Source organism: Neodiprion virginianus, chromosome 4 (assembly GCF_021901495.1).
Source record: "Neodiprion virginianus isolate iyNeoVirg1 chromosome 4, iyNeoVirg1.1, whole genome shotgun sequence".
Lineage (NCBI taxonomy): Eukaryota > Metazoa > Arthropoda > Insecta > Hymenoptera > Diprionidae > Neodiprion > Neodiprion virginianus.
The window spans coordinates 13945290-13963470 of NC_060880.1; the positions used below are offsets into that span (position 1 = coordinate 13945290).

Genomic DNA, 18181 nt, shown 5'->3' on the forward strand with positions numbered 1-18181 from the left:
AGGGAATGTTACCCTGGGTAGCATGGTGCTTTCGGAACTGAATCAATTCAATGAATGAATTACAAATAAAACTTTGAAACGTAGATCTAATGGAAAAGATTAAAACAAATAAAATTAAACTGTTAAATGAAGCTTAAAATGCTCAAAAAGAAAGGAACACAGAGTACATTGGCGCTCTCCCTACGGGACTTAAGCCACGGAGGATGGAGAAGAGGAAGGGTTTGATCATCCTTCACGGGTTTGATCAAAGAGGGGTTTGATTGTCGGGCGGTGATTAGTGGGTAATGGTGGCGTTATGATTGATAAATAGGAGGGGCGCATTCGTTTACACTGCGTTTCTCATCTGCGAGTAACGTGACATAAATTACCGATCGGATATCTGCGTGAACAGTTGCTCAAATCGCGTCTCTTCACTACCCATTAGTTTAATTCTGTGAGATATGTGGTAAAGTAATGAATTTTCAATTTCTTAAATTGGCATGACCCATCGGAGCCTTCAGTAATCTCTCCGGCCTCACGCAACTTACTGTTATGTTTGTTCACGTTCGTTTACGCAATACTGCGAGCAGAGTATCCAACGCAGGGACCCCCGAGGTAGCTGCGTGAATAGGATACATCCTTGCTTAAACGAACGGCCGATTGCGCTGCTATCGCTTTCACACGCGGAGTGAACGAATAACATCTGCCGCAGTCACTCAGTAAACGAATGCACCCTATTTTGCACGATTCGTCGTTATGAATTCCATAGTTCGCGTTGGCGGAGCTTTAAAGCAAAGTTTTCGATGTAATCAATATCTACAAATGCAACGCGTAAGTCATTGAAAATTACGGGCCAGAGACGTACACACGTATAGTTTGAGAAACCGTAAGATACCGAAAACCCTAATATAACCTTCAAGTAAAGCCTGTCGTCTGCTACAGATATTTTGCGAATATGCGACGAACGTGAAATCGTTTATCAAATGGCATTGCGAATGGGGAAATACTCACATGTATTTAAGGATTGAACGCTCAAATACTTTATCTGCCTCTTCTTACTAATTCTCATCCACCTATCTTTTGTATCGTTTTATTATGTGTACAAACAAGCGCTGACGATACTCTGTTTTTAGGTCACCTTCTCGTCCTCTATAAAAGAAAAGGAACAGCCTAAAATACCAAAGAATGCGTTGCAAAGTTTATTCTCTGCCAACGAGCAGGCAGAAAATGGTAAAATATATGATAAAAAGCCTTTCAAAATGCGAATTGAAGCTGGAAAACATTATCACTGGTGCTTATGCGGCAGGAGTAAATCGCAACCATTGTGTGACGGCACACACAGAGATGTTTTTATAAAAGTTAAGCAGAGACCAATTAGATTCATGGTTGACGAAACAAAAGATTATTGGTTATGCAATTGCAAACAAACATCGAATAGACCTTTTTGCGATGGATCGCACAAGAGACAAGAAATTCAAGATGCAGTTAGGTCTTAGTAGATACCTGCAAACTGTTTCTTGCTTACTTTATCGGTCGTACATGAATTACAAATAATCGTTACACTGTAGTTGAATATCTTGCAGTTAAGGGTAAATGCGAATGAGTAATATGCCTTACTATGAAATACATTCTGATCCTGTATCCAGGCTAGCAATAAACCATCCTATAAGTATTCAAAATGGTATTTGATTTTCTATTCACTATTTTTAATTTATTGCTACAGTTTCCTGCTATTCACATTAATAAAGATGATTGATTCAAAAATTAAGATTTTGCAACAAATTAATAATTCTATTATTTTTTTTTTATTATTTATTTTATTTATGAACTTAGATTTTTAATATAATTAATTTGCAATTCTGAATATGGTGCGAATTAAAAATGCTGAATATTATATTTGTTTATACTAGTTGCATGTAAGATTAATATATGCAGCCACGTGCAAATCAAAGTCTCCTGATGTTTCATGCTTATCAGAAATAATCATCAAGATATATCACACATTCAGGGCATGTATAATTATAGGCTCACTCGATTGAGAAGTTGAGGATCAACAACAACTAGGTACAATCAGTGAATGAGCATTATAATCAATCTTGAATCTTAACAAAGTATTTTCTGCAAAGTTACATAGTTTCACATTTTTACACAGCTTCAATGGCGAAATATTCACATAGCAAGTACCAGTAAATTGTAAAAATAATTAGTAGTCAGGCTGTTATTGATTATGAAACAAATCACAATTTAGTTCCAACATTTCCTCTTGTTTCTCGCGCAAGTGATTCGGCTGCAATTTTTTAAACAGAGACACTAATTGAAATCAAGTTATGTCGGAATTAATGAAGAGTGTGTCAGAATACCGTATTATTTACGCACGCAGCAAATAGGTATTTTCGTAGCTAGGGCACAAAGTTCTACACCCTAGTGCGATCTGTCACACGTCGGTGTAAAGTATTACGCCCGTGGTGCAAACAATATTTTTTGTCCTACGTAGGCGTAAACCGGATTTATCGGGCGTAAAATCTCACTTTACGCCAACTAGGACGAAAAGTGTTTTCCAACTCATGGTTAATTGTACAAGCAATTGAACTGAGGCTAGATGTATGTAAGTTATAAAATAATGAGTCATGATATAATGCTACCTTGTAACAAATTGCAAGACTACATATTCATGACGCATTGGAAAAATGTTTATCTATGAAAGGAGTATCTGGGTAATGGAATTCATTCACAGGTAATCATGTCTCCTGCAATTGCATCTTTAGATGGTTTTGAATTATTGCATTACGATACTTATTACACATACATGCCAAGTAATTTATTACTTTTACATAGCGTTTCTGGAAAGCGATAAACTATGACGCACTCCCTCTGTCCCTCACTCCATCTCCCTCTCTCCCTTTCTCTCTCTATCTCTCTCTCTACAACAAATATGTATATATATGTATCTCTATAATGACACGAATTAAAAGAAACTTCACAGATTAATAAACTTTATGTATTATGAGATACGTAGTGTGTTATAATATTTGTGTTATTTTACAAATCACAAAAAAATGTTACATTGCTGACTGGATTAATTTATGGCAGTGAAGCTTGAAAAAACATTCAGACATACTTTGTATAAGCACAATGGGTATATCAAAAGTAATGTCGCAGTATTGATCTACCTGTACTCTACAATTAGTAACAACACTTTCCCATAGAAAAAGGTTACATCAATGTTGCCTAACGTAGATAGGTCAGTTGCTGAGTGCAAGTTTAAAGCTGGTTAAAGCATAGAAGTGACCGTTTTTGGAAATTACTTGCTTCTTTGAATTGCAATAAGGATATTAGATTAGAATGATTCAATTCACCTCAAATTACAAACTGACTGCTCTGCATAGGAAAAAGCTTAAAAACATTATTCAAACAGTCATGAATGTTTTTTTGTTTTTCATTTGAGCTCTATTGTTACATAAACGAACCATCCTACAGATTATTGAAAAAGCTGGATAAATTCTTAGATCACACATCAATTAATTTGTCTGTTGTGTAATAAAGTATGTTTTAAAAGTTTCGATATGAAATAAATTCAGCACAGATCTTAGAAAAAGAAGAGTATTGCAAACTAAATTGGTCTCTCAAATCACAAGCAATATTGAAATTTAGCCAGGATTCTTTGAATATACTTGACGATATTTTATTTGCATCAATATATTTAAAATAAGAAGCCATGTAGCTAGAGAAGACTATAGAGAAAATATTCCACATGGCCTAAAGAATTAACTGATGAAAACTTTTAACACAAACTCTATATTACATCAAAGCTCGCAAGTATTATAACATTCACACGCACATATTTGTATACATACATAAATATATATATATATATAGTTTAATAATTTTTTTTTCAACAACTTTGTCGAAACTCATATCAGTATTGTAGTATAGAAATCGTGAAATTAGTTGAAACAAAATTATTTTTATATTTAATAGTAAACGTACATCGTGCTTCCGCGCATGCTCAACAAAATCAAAGTGAATTTTTGTCAAGCAAAAAATGTGCTCAAATAACATTATTATATATTTTGGTCTATCAACATTTGCGCTTTCTTACACCACCTCATGGACAGTATGATTAAAGTATGATAGACCATTTTTCGTGGTCAGGTACGGGAAAGAAACTTTGATCATGCAGTAAAATCGAATCATTTACGAGTTTGCATGATGCAATGTTTGGACAATGAATAATAAGATTGAAAGGATCCGATGAAAGAAAGTTTGAGATATTATAATAACGTATAAAACAATTTATCTACAATGTTGTACATCACCTATTCAAAAACGTGTATACATATCATTTGATGGCTCAATTCAGATTTGAAATGGCTGAATTTACGTTCAGCAGCTGTATAAATAGCAATGAGAGAACTGTAACGATTTGAATTGAACACAAACTGAAATAGAACGGTGGTGCGACAGACAAATATGACGTGACTTATTCACGAGACTCTTTTTGTATTCGAAAAAGTATTGATTATGTAAAGAGTGAAAAAAAGTAGCTGGATATTGTAAAGATTTAACATTGGCTACTGTAAATTTTTACTTCGACTACGAGGCTTCGAACATTATGAAATCACTGTATCAAATATAAACAACCCCATCACAAAGAATTGAATTTGCAAAACAAAGTGATTGACAATACAATTAAATGAATTGTAAAGTTTAATTCAACTTTTTTACACGTGTATAATTATTTCAAATTTCTGTTTTAATCAATCAATGTTAAAATCTCTCGAACAAAGGAAATAAAAAATAATCACTTCCGAATGTTGTTTTTTCTCAAATTATATGTATCCTGAATTTGATCAAGTATCTGAGCTTATTCTATCGCTTTACTCATGAATTCGATGAATCGTTTCCCGTACTGTTCCGGATCGCAAGTTGATATACCGTCGACATTTGCACCGTACTTCACGGTTTTAGCTGCCTTTGCGGCTTGTTTACGCACGCCATAATGTGTGAGTACATCTATGATGGCCAAAAAATAAATTTCCTTCGACGGGGCACCTGAAAAGAATGTAACAAAGTGAACGCTTCTCACCCAACATCTGTCCTTCTCTTTCTTTTTCGCATTTCACTATACATATTGTGAACAACAGGATTCTGTATCATTTTTTTAATACAACCCTTTCCCCAATTTATGTCCCAATAGCCTATTAATAATATTTGCTGAAATGTTAGTCGGATCAGTTATTATTAGAAATCTCACCATCTGAACTTGGGATTGCGTATATATCTAACTCAGGTATGATAGCGCCTTCATACTGTAGACTGGAATCTCGCATTAAAGCGGTATGCGGGGATTCTGGGGGAGTTGACATCCCTGCAACCGCAAAGCCGCCCAACTGCCGGCTACCAAAAAAAAAAAAAAAACGCATTACAATATTGTCGTGAAACAAGATTCTTAACTGTATATGTATGAACTCAAAGACTAGATTTTATGGTGAATATGCGTTTGAGAATAGGTGCCAATTCGAAAATAAATTGCATGAAATTCATAGGCATTATATCACTCTTTCAACGATTATTTATGAAAAAATAAAGTCCGAAGATAACTTTAACTATTACCATTCTCCCGTAGGGCCACGAGTATCTTGGCCGCTACCGGATTCACTATCGTCTTCTTCTTCGCGATTGTCTTCATCAGCTTCTCTCTCGGCACGTTCTCTGTTTTCTTGTTCTGCTCGTGCACAGTCGTGAACACCAAGCAACAGCGAGTAATCCATCAGATTTAAGTGTGTCAAAAACTGTATGCAAATGGAATAACGTTTATGGAACGCTTTGGACTTTTATTATTGAAAGATACTGTAAGCAAATTTAATCATTAATTATCAACATCGAACTACTAACGCCGACATCAGCTGTTAACGTATCTATGAGCTTTCTCTTTGCCTCTTCCCCTATGTAAATTTTCATTCCTTCTTTGACAAAATCGTTGTCTTTGTATGTCGGTAAATCTTTTTCCTTTTCTTTGTCAGAGGCTTCTCTGTCCACTGTCGATCCTTTCAAATCAAATTTCCGGTGCGTGGGAAGATGATTTGAGAAAGCATTTCTAATGGCAACAAAGTAATGCTCATCTCCGTCAACCGTTAAGCGATACATGCCCACATACTGTGGCAGCAACGTTTTTCCATGCCTTTCAACGATATACTGGAAAATTATAATTAAGTTAACAGGCATTTTCAATTCTGTTGTCAAATGGTGAAAGAGTTGGAAATTGACTCACCGGATGGTATTGCTTCAAAAATAAATGCATTCTTTCTACCTCTTCACTCGTCAAAGTCTTGATGATGAATAACTTGTCGTACGATTGGTAAAACTTGGCGCCACTCTTACCTGATGAGTCATAGATAACTGGTTGAGATCTAAAATGCAAGATAAATTTTACGCAGTTGTTTCATGCTTTCAACATCATTTTTAATATAAACAGGTTCAAAGTGCATCAAGCCAAATTAACATAATATAATTATGACAATGATCTGAGGGGATCAATGGTATATACTTGGCTGAATAAAATTCAACTTCAATGCATGCACAACTGACATAATTTAGCTATTATTTATTTTACTACTATAATGTTATTGCAATCATTCCTTGGTTAATTAATAAAGGATTACCTCTGTAATAAAAAAATAAATAAAAAATTACCGTTGCCAAAATTACCAAAGATTACAAAACAACTGTATAGAGAGTACAAGAAAGATGAAAAGTTTTGTAGATTCTCAAATAATTCAGTAAACATCAAGGAAAGATGAAGTCAATTACAAGAGTATCAGCATCTAAAAATAGCAATTGATTCTGAATTCTGCCTACTATCCAAGACATCTGTTCAAAACTGGAATATTCAAATGCTGTATAAAAAGTGATTGGCTGCCGAAATAGATTATTGTAACTTATGGAGTTACATCCGGTCCCAACTTTTCAATAATCGTTTTTTTTTTTACATGTTACTATAGCTACATCTTTTAAGCATATTTGAGTCCAAAACCAATGTCGAATTTCCGAAAACTGAGAAAGTTATGAGCACTTAAGTGAAACAATGCACAATCGCTCTCTATAGAGGACGCCGTTGTGCGTCTGAATACAACCAAGTCAAGGCTAGAAAGATTAGCCTGTCAGAAAGCTGCACTTGCGGCGGATGGCCTCCTATATGCCCCAGAAATCGTGTATTATGGGTCAGACTAATCCATTTCATCTCATACAAAATCAGCATCAAAACCGCAGTCAAACGCCTTTATCTCGAAATTAAATTTTCCGCCATGGTGGAGCTTCTAACTCAAACATCATTCAATGGATTAACATCAATTTTTGCATACATATTCTTTTTACGATTTTGCATGCACTCATGATTGGATTTTTTGATATTTTTATCGTTTTATAATGACACCTAAAATACGAATCCATTTTCAATCAAAAAAGCAATAATTTTATTGAAATTGTTACATCTTTTGCTTTTTTGAGAATTTTCATAATCCCGATCGTAAATGTGTAACCATTGTTATTTATATTAAAACACATTTGAAATTTTTTATTTCAGATATGGCCCTTCGTAGTTACAACCTCCACCACTTATTGTTAGTCCTGCGAGAACTACAGAAGTTGGGCACAATTTTTGTAGCTCTTGAACGCCTTTGTTTCTCGATCAAAAAAATTACCTATAGGTGCTGACTAATGATACGTAATCATCATCCGAAGATTAAATAAATCTACTCCCTACTTGGCTCGTGAAAAAATCTCAAAGATGTATCTGCTTTGCGAGCGTATGACCGAATGTAACCCCTTGTAGACTAATTTCCTTTATCCGAATCTGAAAGGAATTAGAAGGATGAGTAAACACTGTAATTCTTGCATGCCAACGATCACAGTTGTAAGTGCTGTGTCAAATATTATAGCAGAATAACACTGATCAAAATTATCAACAATTTGTTTATGATAGTATTGAATGAATAAATAAATCAATGGAAAATTATGAATGGTACCAATATTGTTAGTTGTACAGCCATTACAAATAATATTTGTAGATATCTATGTACTCTACTTTTGTTAGTAACTCAATGTGAAACAACGACATTTTCGTTCCACGAACACTACCAAAATAACTTGAGGTTATTTGTAATTCATTACTATTTCAATAATTTATTTTATAATTTCATAATTACAACCAATTTATAAATGTGAATCACATCTGTCAAGTAAGTATACGCGTACAGACACCTTTTAAATTCTCATCTCTGCTGATTAAACTTCCAACTATGCCAGGCTTTGCGACAATCGGTTAGTTCTCTTACAAAAATGATGAGTTGTGTTAGTTGGTGCTCGACTTGGGCGTGCGTGGCAAAAGGTAAGAAAGGAAATTGAAAAGGATAACAAAATAATGAAAAAATAATCAAACTAAGAAGTTGTCTCTTCACGTTAGCCACAAACGACACGCACAGAAAAACTCATGTAAAAACCTAGCTGACCTCAAACGTTTTGGTTTAAGACTGTAGGCACGCTGCGGCTTAGAAAGAACTGGAATATGTGAAACTGCAGAAGGAGGAGGGGATAAAATAATCGAGGGAACTGTCGCCGATCGCTGCACCAATTGCCGAGTCCTTCCAACGGCAGTTGCCGAGTCTGGCCGCCGTTTAGCTCGCGAAGGATTAAACGTCCGACATCTATTAGCAAAAGTCATTTAAACTCAACAATCATAAGTTTTTGTTTGCCAGAATATTTACTGGGCCCTCATAATAGACTCTAATATGTCAAATTAAAGAACGGTGTGGCTAAGGACATCGGTAGACATTAAAATATAACAAAGATATATACAATCTCATGCTCCAAGCTGTAACAGGTAGCTCATCTTTCGTTACAAAGCATAAATCTATAGATCTGTACAATTGCTATCACTTGCTCATGCATCCAAGCCCCTGGATACAAGATTGTATAGAAAAGAAATGTACATGTATATATGTATACATATATTCATTTGCCTTCCCAATATAAGTTTTTCCATGTCATCCCAAGACATCTCACCTTGTCATAGAGTCCTTGTAGTCCAAGTCGTCTATTCCAAACCTTTCTCGCAGATTTCTAAAGACCAGCGGACAGTATTCTTTGATTTTAAAGTGAGACGGCATGTTTTCTCTGGAATAATAATCAATGCAATAATTATCCGAGTATATCAAAGTAAAATTCTTCAGTATTTGCCTTTGATGCGGTCATTAATTGCCGCTTAATTTGTCAAGGTATTTGATTATTTCCAATCTTGGTAGGCCAACTGCTTGCACGACCTCCACAATTAACAACGTTAAAGTACCTACCCTCCTTAAAAATCACAGGCGGCGACTGAGATTTAAATTGAAAATAACTCAAGTACAGACCTTAAACATGCGGCCTTCGGATAAATTGGCACGACGAGCATTACATTGGTATAATTGTTCTCAAAATGTGAGATGGAAGTTTAAAACTCTGCCCATGAACAAAGAGATACAAAGTATGTACCAAATAGAAAACTTAGAAACAGGTCTCTTATCTCATGATTTATACACAGGACACTAGAACTTACTTATTGAAAAGATGATTGTCAACTTTCAATTTGCTGTAGGCCCTAAAATCATCGGGAAGCAGCATAACTGGTATGTTGATATGGCTCAACTCATTTATCTGTTGGATAAGAAAATAAATAAATATTAACATACCACCTTTTTGATTATCTACTAAAAAAAATCAAAGTAATACATTAAAATGTCGTTAGTGAACAGGCTATTCTCTGACGTCGAGAATTTCATTTTCATATTCTAACAGGATTGCTCAGTTCATGAAATCTGATTTCTGAATATTGCCACAGCAGCTATTCCTTTTCATTTTAGCCATTTAAAGCTGATCATACGCATGAGATAAGCAGCGCCAAGTTAAAATTCAATAAAGAAGCGTTTGCTATCTCCTAGGTAGATTGTGATGATGACATCCCTTTATCTAGCAGATAAGAAAAAATGCAATATCTATCAACCAATGAATCTGTTGGATAGCAGGACTGATATTTTTGACATACTACTTTAGACAATGCAAAGCTCTGTTAAATAGGAATGCATGTCGCGTGACATTATGTAGCGAACTTTAAAATTTGTTATTAGCTCAGTTTGATTAGAGTATATGACTACTTGTTGTTTTATCGACTTACAAGTAAAAACACTTTTTTTTATAATTATATAAAGCCATTGAAAATTGCAGACAGGTATTATATCACGTGTACAGCTGTCGGGCAACAAATCTTTATATTTCATACGCGGCACAGTTGCATAATGCATCCGTCTCTGTTGTACGTACATTAAAGATATGATGATAAGCAATATGTGTATACTTGTATGTGCAAAGAAGTACTGTCATTTATGAAGTAGTCATCAAACGATGCATATCATTTAAATAATTAACCAGAGGCTTAGCCTAGCCAGGGGTATGAGTTTGCAGTATCATTCATTCGGGCAACTCAAATACAGTACATGGCATTAATAAGAATTTGCAGAGACGAGAAAAGAACGGGAAAGACATTAACGTATAAAGTATAGATAAGAAATTCATTGCCATGGGCCAATTTTGTGTATGATAGAATAATAAAATGATTGGTCGACACGCGTCGGGTTTGGCTATGCACGGCAACTTTTTTGTCAACAGCTTCACGCGGTATCGAGCTTATAAAGGTTCATGGGAAAGTAAAGTAGGTATGTGCGACCTATCATCTGAACTACGTGTTGTGGAGAATGAAGAAGTAATCGTGATACATTACCGTGTGATTGACACCCCACATAAGCACGCTAAGCAGCGGTTCATTCGCCCAAAATAATTTCACCTTTTGATGCTTAACACGAAAGTGTTTCTTTTTGAGCTTGCTTAGCCCGCTAGAAACTTGCGGTACACTCGACATTTTTCTTTTTTTTTGCTCGTCAATTTTGTTTTGTCTCCCAATGTGTTACGAGTCTTGTCCAGGCGTCAGTCGTCAGTCAATAAACTTTTTCAACGGTGAATACAGATTTATTAGTCATTGAACGCTAACATATTAACTCGAAGCTTCCTTTCGAGACGACGCAAATAAAACTCTGAATCAGACTATGTACTGCGAATTGACAGAACGCAATTAATCTCAATAAAACCTCGCTGCGGAAGAGTTCGTGTGCGACTGAGCTGTATAAAAATGGCAGAAATCGGCCTTGCCCATGTTCCCCCTATCGGATAGTTTGAGAAATTAAAAATCGAGATGCAGCTCAAATGCTCTCATTGGCTGCTTGGTACGTAGCGACGGGTGAAGGGGGGTGGAGGCTACTGGATGACTTGTGGGGGGGGGGGGGGGGGGGGCGCGGGAGGGAGGACTTCTGCTGTAGGTTGTAAAACCAACTGCCGTAGAAAGTAGGTTCATTTCTACTTCGAACAGCAATTCTCGTATATGACAAAGTACTGAAGAAAACACCGAATCATTGACCAATCTGAGCATTTTTGCTACTGCTACATCCAGCTGTTTGCTGCATGTAAAAAAGCAGCCTTATACACAACAGTACTGTAGTGGTGGATTTTCGTTCGTAAGAGATAGCTCGGAGGTGAGGGGCTGTATCTTTCTACTAGTTACTGCGTATGCGTGAGACAGTTTAAGCAAAAATGTGATGTCACTGATTTACAAAATAAAACGCCTGCGATAAGGGTGTATAAGCTTTTTGAAAGATTGTGCCGGTGCGAAAGAGACAGCACTTTACCTCCGAGCTATCTCTCTCGGCTGAAATCCAACCCGTAGAGCCATGTAGTGATGTTGTTTAGTCCAGTGGTATCATGGTATGAAACAGTGGAATCGTCGGCATCTATAGGGCCAACGAACTGAAGATATACCTATAATTTAGTCAAGGTCTTTAGTCAACGCTATCGGCTATGCCGTGTCATCACGAACTTTATGAAAAATAATGACATTCACTGACGGTGCAAGGTCACACGTGCCAACATACGACTTTATACCTTTACGTCCAAAATTATTTTTTTATAACATAAATAATGTTTAAATTCTTCCGGAAGTCGGCGAATCTTTACGTTTCAAATGTTTTAGAAGCATTTGCGGGGAAAAATGACGGATGTAACCTCATACCGTTAAGTTGGATACAATTTTTTGGAAAAATATAAAATTTTATAAATTCTTCCCGAAATCGATAAATCATTATGTTTCGGAAGGTTTTCGTCGTTTACGAAAAATAGACTAAAATAGCGGATGCAACCTTATACCATTTACAAATGTGATAAACACAAATATTGACGGTGCCGAAGGAGCGTATCCACCAAACATAAGGCCTTTTACCTACATTTATTTTTTCGGCCTATTCTAGTGTAAATAGGCGTTCTGAGAGCCTTTGTAGCGGATATCGCGAAAAAAATTTATACGCCTTTTCACCACCAAATTCGTCTTTTTGGCGCATACGTCCATACACCATTAGATATGCGATATAATTTAATTTGAATGGGAATTCATCCAAATTTCAGCTTATTTGGAGATGACAGAAATGTTGCTTTGTGAATGATCGAGACTTAAAAGCGTTGCTGTACTAAAACTTCTCTACTGCATTTCAGAAATCGGCGAAGTACTTCCGGTGATTTTTTTCTGAGATAACCAAATACCATAAACTAACTCTAACACAGATAGGGAAACTAATAAGAAAGTTGTGTCACGCTTTTTGGCACGCATGACGTTATGACTGAATTAACCATAGGCATTTATCGGCCGACGATATACACATGCGTTAATCAGCTGTGCCGGCACTACGGCTTGCGTACTAACCTGCTACTGCTGTAGGTAGCGCTAGGCTGCTACCTGGTTGCTACTCAAAGACTCCTTTCTGCTTGTGACAGCGAAATCTGTGTAAGCATCTGGCGCTTTGAAAGTGGTTACCCAATGATTAAATATTATTATTTATTTGAAATTTGATTCTGTGATAATTATGTATCGTTAAAAATGAACAGTCTTGGTTTGAGTTTGATTTTAAAAATGGGGTGCATTTGCGCCAAGGAAACATTCACTGTTAATGGGAGGAAATACACTGTGCGTGAACATCTTGGAGAAGGGTATATTTGCATACATATTATTACTACTACAACCTTAGGGATTGTGATTATTTCTGCATGATATAATCGTCGTCGTTTTCTAGAGGATTCAGTACCGTCTCTTTGGTCGAGGATTCTCTTACGCATAAAAAATATGCCGTCAAGAAGATTGTCTGCCACGGACCGGAGGACCAAAGATTGGCCTTGAAAGAAATAGAATACCATACAATTATAAAACACCCAAATGTCATAGAATGCATTGATTCAACACACAAAGGCACTGCTGATCCAGTAGTTAATGCTACTAGTGAAGTGCTGCTCATTTTACCCTATTATCATGTAAGTTGGACGTTTCATCTTCTTTCGAAGAGGTACCTCGAGATCAAAGCTAACGTCGAATGTAACTTAGAAAGGCACTTTGGCCAACGAATTGGAGCGGCGAGGAAAATCATCCGACTACATGAATCCTAACGAAATTCTTGAGATATTTTTACAAATATGTGACGGAGTCAAGGCGTTCCATGAAGCTAAGCCCGAGCCTTTAGCGCACAGGGATTTGAAAACTGCAAACATTGTTCTTGGCGAAGGGCTTACCCCAGTGATTATGGATTTGGGTAAACTTTCTCTTGCATCATAATAGATAATACAGACATAATTTCACCGGATTGTTATGGTTGTAGCCATGTTTTTCAATAATAATTTTGTAGGATCAGTAGCACAAGCCCGGATCAAAGTATGCGGAGCACATACGGCGCAAACATTACAGGACGTTGCCGCTGAAAGGTGCTCGATGCCTTATAGAGCACCAGAATTATTTAATGTAGACAGTTACTGTATGATTGATGAGAGGACGGATATTTGGGTACGTTAATATTATATAATTTTATATTCAAGAAAACATGTACTATCCAAATTCACTTGGCTTATTACGAATATTAGAGTAAATAATTCAAGTTGAGACGTTCATTTTTGTTATAGTCGCTTGGCTGTATTTTGTATGCACTTTGTTATTTCAAATCACCATTTGATACCGTATATGAGCGAGGGGACAGTGTAGCGTTGGCTGTGATGAGCGCTAATATTTCATTCCCTGAAAGTGCCCCATACAATGAGGTAACAGATTAACCGACTGAAATAATATTTTAACAAAAGTACTGTTAACTTCGTAGTGTGTTTTTGTAATGGCTCGTTTATGGTCCTTGTTACAGGATATTCAGCAATTAATTCTTTCGATGTTGAAAGCTAATCCAATGGAAAGACCTTACATCTATAGCGTTATTGAACACGCACACGACGTTTTGGCAAAACTAGAGGGCAGGGTCTAATCCTTATCGAAGACTATGCCAACTAATTTTCCTGTAAATGATTGCAATGACGATGGATTACTTGGATATTTTCCTAAAAAGAATAACGAAAATTAAAATTTTCAAATTCGGTAAAGACTAAACGACCATCCAGGATATCTTATTCCAACAACGTTGGACAGTAACCAAGAATTGATCAAACTGACGATTCAGTTACGGATATTCATTCAGTACGGTGCAATTCATGCCTGAGATGAATGAATGTACTATAAATATCATTAAGAATGTTATTCCTGTTCATGATCACAGAGCGATGAAACTGTCGGAGAGTTAAATCAATTATTGAACGGAAAATATTTTTTCACAAAATCGAAAAAATAAGATTGGTTAATGTAGTACACACATTCCATGCTGTAAGATTTATTGAGCGATATATATTATGTAATATAATATAATTGATAAACATATTTTAATATATAATTCCGAGAAAAAAAAATATCATTCTTTGAAGCAATTTACAATTAGCGTCCTTTCGCCAGTTTAATTTATAACGGGTGAAAGATCATCAGACATTTTAGAAACTGTACGTGTAAGTTCAGTTATCGTGGAAGCTTAAAGCATATACTATAGGAGGTAGCCGCGCATGTACAAAAAGTGTGGCGGAGGGGTAAGGGAGAGAGATGCCATTATAAACTGTTTCTCTCGCTCTGTACCTGATTCGTCGATACGTTTCCTCTCAGCCATTCAAATGCAAAGTGAGAGAGACAGAGTATTCCTAGTATATATCTCCTTCTCTCATCACTTCGGTTTCAATTTTCGCTAGGTAGACGCAGCCCCCTGACACACGCTGCTAAAAGTGGTTCGCAAAATGTCCCTCGATTCTGCCGCCAATTTCCACTACTAGTAGCGCTAGTAGTTACCTGACGAGCTTGCGCGCGGTCAGCAAGGGCAGCGAGCGTGTCAGAAGTCAACTAGCGCAGGGTAGAGGAACTAAAAAACTGGGACAAAACGCGTACAATTTTTTAGTATACGAGCAGTGGTGGGTGTCAGGGGGCTGGGTTGACGGCATGGGTGGCAGCTACCTATAGTAGTATCTGAGGATGAAAGTCTCCAAACGCTGCGTAATAGTTAGACAAAGTTCGATAAGTCAAGCATTTTCGATCTTAAGAAGTCTACTATCTTGTTTGGCAGTTAGTCAATGACGGTGTCATGGAGACTAGAGGTAAGGATCCGAACGCAATGCTAGCAAAATGACTGTGAAAGTGATGAACGATCCGCGGGATGTACCTGCCTGGCAGCGCTACCACTGCGGGCTCCGTCAGCGCGGTGATCATGAAGCCTAGAGTATAGAGGCCGAACGCCTATAGGAAAAGTATTGTTACAAAGGGTGAAATCACCCGTTTTGCCCACTTTTAATGATCTAGTAGTCATCATAGATAAAAGACGTTTATAAACCTCTTATGTCTTTAAAAAGAATAAGGTTGCTGCGTCAACCAACATTATTGTAAAAACAGTCTTGTTTCAGACTTGAAACCAGAAACATGTACCCTGCAATTAAAGCTTTTTCACGACATGTATTTACGCCTTCGATTTTAGCTTGATAATCAAACTCACGAATCCATATTTATTTCCGTAACGTCCAAGAACGTTACAGTATTATAAACGTAGACCCTGAAAGTGGTGAAAATTTGGGTTCGAAATGCAGCCACGGGAAACGCTAGTACTGCGAAGATAGGAGATGGGTTTGCGTATATACGACCGTGATTTACATGTCATTCTTGGCTTTTCGTCTTTGCACGTATAAATGAGTTTTGCAAAGATTTTCTTATTGTGATAAAAATCAGCGTCTTAAGGTGTAGTGAGTGATTGCCCCACATTATGTCTAAGCAGGTGAGAAAATGGTATTTTTTTAAATACATATGCTATTTTCAATACTTTATTAAATTGTAATTTATGGATTGAATAAAACGAGCATGAAAGTGAGGTTAAAATTCATATATTGTCATGTGTAATCACAAATTTTATTTTGAGTTTATTTCTGGTAGCAGAGTGCACAATGGGGAAATATTGTTCTTACCCAGGCTGCTGAACTGGGAGAGATGCCAGCAGAGCAAACTGCAAGCGCTTAGGACGACGGTAGCACAATGATAGCGTAAGAAGACGCATCGCGAGTATTCTCGTACAGATGGCCTCGCTGCACAAGCCAATATTTCCACCAGGCAGAACGATCGCTTAGTATTACGAGGAGCTCGAGGCCGAACAAAAGCTGCTCAATAAGATGGGCGAGTTTCTTGTCGATCACCGGTGGTCGAAGGGATGTTTTTGAGAGCAGCACGTCGCAGGTGTTCAAGAGCTCGACCGATCAGAATGTCGTCTCGAGTGGTATACCGAGTGTGTGGAAATCAACTGATCATCTGTGCATCCTGTGATGCAACCAATTGGTCCAGATGAACCTTCGGGCACTTTTTGACTGTGTGGATATGAAAACTCGTGCGCCTAATATAACTTACGACTCGGAACAGAAAATTCGTGCCCATGATTGTTATTTCCGAAGCGTAAGTTGATAGTTGAGAATTTTTAGAGATTCTTTACAAGCTTGTACAATCGTAACGTGATGTTACAATATCCCCAGCGTACATTCGAAAAAAAAGTCTTCCATACGAGGACAAGACGAAATTCGAGCCCGGAAGCGAATGGATCAAGGACATCATTAGATAATACATATGGAGTCGGAAAGCCGTTTTTCAATTAGAACATATCACTGATTGAATTTGGTTTCATAGATTTTTTCAAAAAATTGTCACTCGAGAACGGGATGAAAAATAAAAATGTAAAAAAATATGGTAGCCTTTACTAATGTGAGTGAACGACATACAAAATTTCGAATCGAATAGAAAAGGGTGAGGGTCGGAGCCTGGTCGAATTCGGGTGGAATGCTCCATATAAATTATTCACTGAGAAAACATTAGTTTCATCGTGTTGAGTAGAAGAACAATTGAGTTCGTCGGGCCATCCGGAGCTGGACAATTCATGATAATGCGGTAATTGTCGAGGGTCTGCGATGAAAATTTCGCTCTTGGATGAACTTCGATTTAGGTAAAAATCGATTTATTTACACAGTTCCGCAGTTTATCGCATTGTTAATATTATTTATTGTTAAAAAATGTTTGTTTTGTTTGAAAATGTTTGTTTCCTATCTGTACGAAAAAACACATTCCTATTGTGCAGTAAATAATAATTTTTTAATAAAATTGTTATGTTTTGTCGTTTAAAAATTTTTGTTTCCTATCTGTGTGAAAAAGGACATTCCTATTGTGCACTAAATAATAACTATTCGCACTTTTTGTTGTTGTTTTTTAATTCATTTGGATTTGACGCGTAGTGTATAAAAATAATTTTTATTAATAAATATTTCTAGGGTTTAGGTCAACTCGACTTTGAATTATGCCCAAAAATATCAAGTTAACAAATGCATGATGACAGAATTAATTAACAAACGAACAATTTACTGTTTTTCTCATCTATTTACGTATAACTGCGCTACGAATATGAATATTCTCTTCTCTCTTTTTTCTCATTCCGTCTCTGCCATCCTCTCTTGGGTACAGCAGCGCCAGCGGGTATTTCAGTAAAAATTTTCACTGCTTTCGTAGCCCACGTCCGCAGTACAGCGTTCGGGGCTCCATGGTGGTGATTTTGAATCGTCGATCCTCACGTATGTATCCTATTCGCAACCAGGCGCTGGTATCGCTTGCGGATACATCCCGAACTACAAAATCTTTCATCACTGTTACGGTCCACTT

At 36.7% G+C, this 18181-nt stretch overlaps 3 protein-coding genes and 1 long non-coding RNA gene across 9 annotated transcripts; 3 read left to right on the forward strand and 1 right to left on the reverse strand.

The window, feature by feature from the left end:
• The first annotated feature begins 498 nt into the window (after positions 1-498).
• Positions 499-4502, forward strand: LOC124301900 (CDGSH iron-sulfur domain-containing protein 3, mitochondrial). Of its 2 annotated transcripts, none has more exons than XM_046757461.1 (2): positions 499-810; positions 1113-4502. In XM_046757461.1, the coding sequence occupies exons 1-2, from the start codon at positions 736-738 to the stop codon at positions 1473-1475; spliced, it is 438 nt and encodes a 145-aa protein (XP_046613417.1). In that variant the 5' UTR covers positions 499-735; the 3' UTR covers positions 1476-4502. The 2 variants fall into 2 exon arrangements, with proteins under 2 accessions (XP_046613417.1, XP_046613419.1); XM_046757463.1 differs by lacking the exon at positions 499-810 and adding an exon at positions 826-992.
• LOC124301899 (phosphatidylinositol 5-phosphate 4-kinase type-2 alpha) lies at positions 1436-11178 on the reverse strand. 2 transcript variants are annotated; one of them, XM_046757459.1, is made up of 9 exons: positions 10790-11178; positions 9572-9669; positions 9040-9150; positions 8487-8681; positions 6251-6389; positions 5875-6174; positions 5593-5771; positions 5234-5376; positions 1436-5031 (listed from the first exon to the last, which is right to left on the reverse strand). In XM_046757459.1, the coding sequence occupies exons 1-9, from the start codon at positions 10925-10927 to the stop codon at positions 4844-4846; spliced, it is 1491 nt and encodes a 496-aa protein (XP_046613415.1). In that variant the 5' UTR covers positions 10928-11178; the 3' UTR covers positions 1436-4843. The 2 variants fall into 2 exon arrangements, with proteins under 2 accessions (XP_046613415.1, XP_046613416.1); XM_046757460.1 differs by lacking the exon at positions 8487-8681.
• LOC124301901 (uncharacterized) lies at positions 5713-7658 on the forward strand. The gene is made up of 2 exons (XR_006907579.1): positions 5713-5831; positions 7562-7658. It is a non-coding gene; the product is annotated as an uncharacterized LOC124301901 (long non-coding RNA).
• Positions 11179-12603: 1425 nt separating the features above from the next.
• LOC124303198 (serine/threonine-protein kinase 16) lies at positions 12604-15955 on the forward strand. Of its 4 annotated transcripts, none has more exons than XR_006907863.1 (7): positions 12819-13095; positions 13179-13413; positions 13484-13688; positions 13782-13936; positions 14053-14187; positions 14283-15499; positions 15570-15955. XR_006907863.1 is itself a non-coding variant. In XM_046760128.1 (6 exons), exons 1-6 carry the CDS (start codon positions 12986-12988, stop codon positions 14397-14399), a joined length of 957 nt encoding a protein of 318 aa, XP_046616084.1. In that variant the 5' UTR covers positions 12819-12985; the 3' UTR covers positions 14400-15955. The 4 variants fall into 4 exon arrangements, 2 of the variants coding, with proteins under 2 accessions (XP_046616085.1, XP_046616084.1); XR_006907864.1 differs by having other exon boundaries at positions 14283-15417; XM_046760128.1 differs by having other exon boundaries at positions 14283-15955.
• The last annotated feature ends 2226 nt before the right edge of the window (positions 15956-18181 follow it).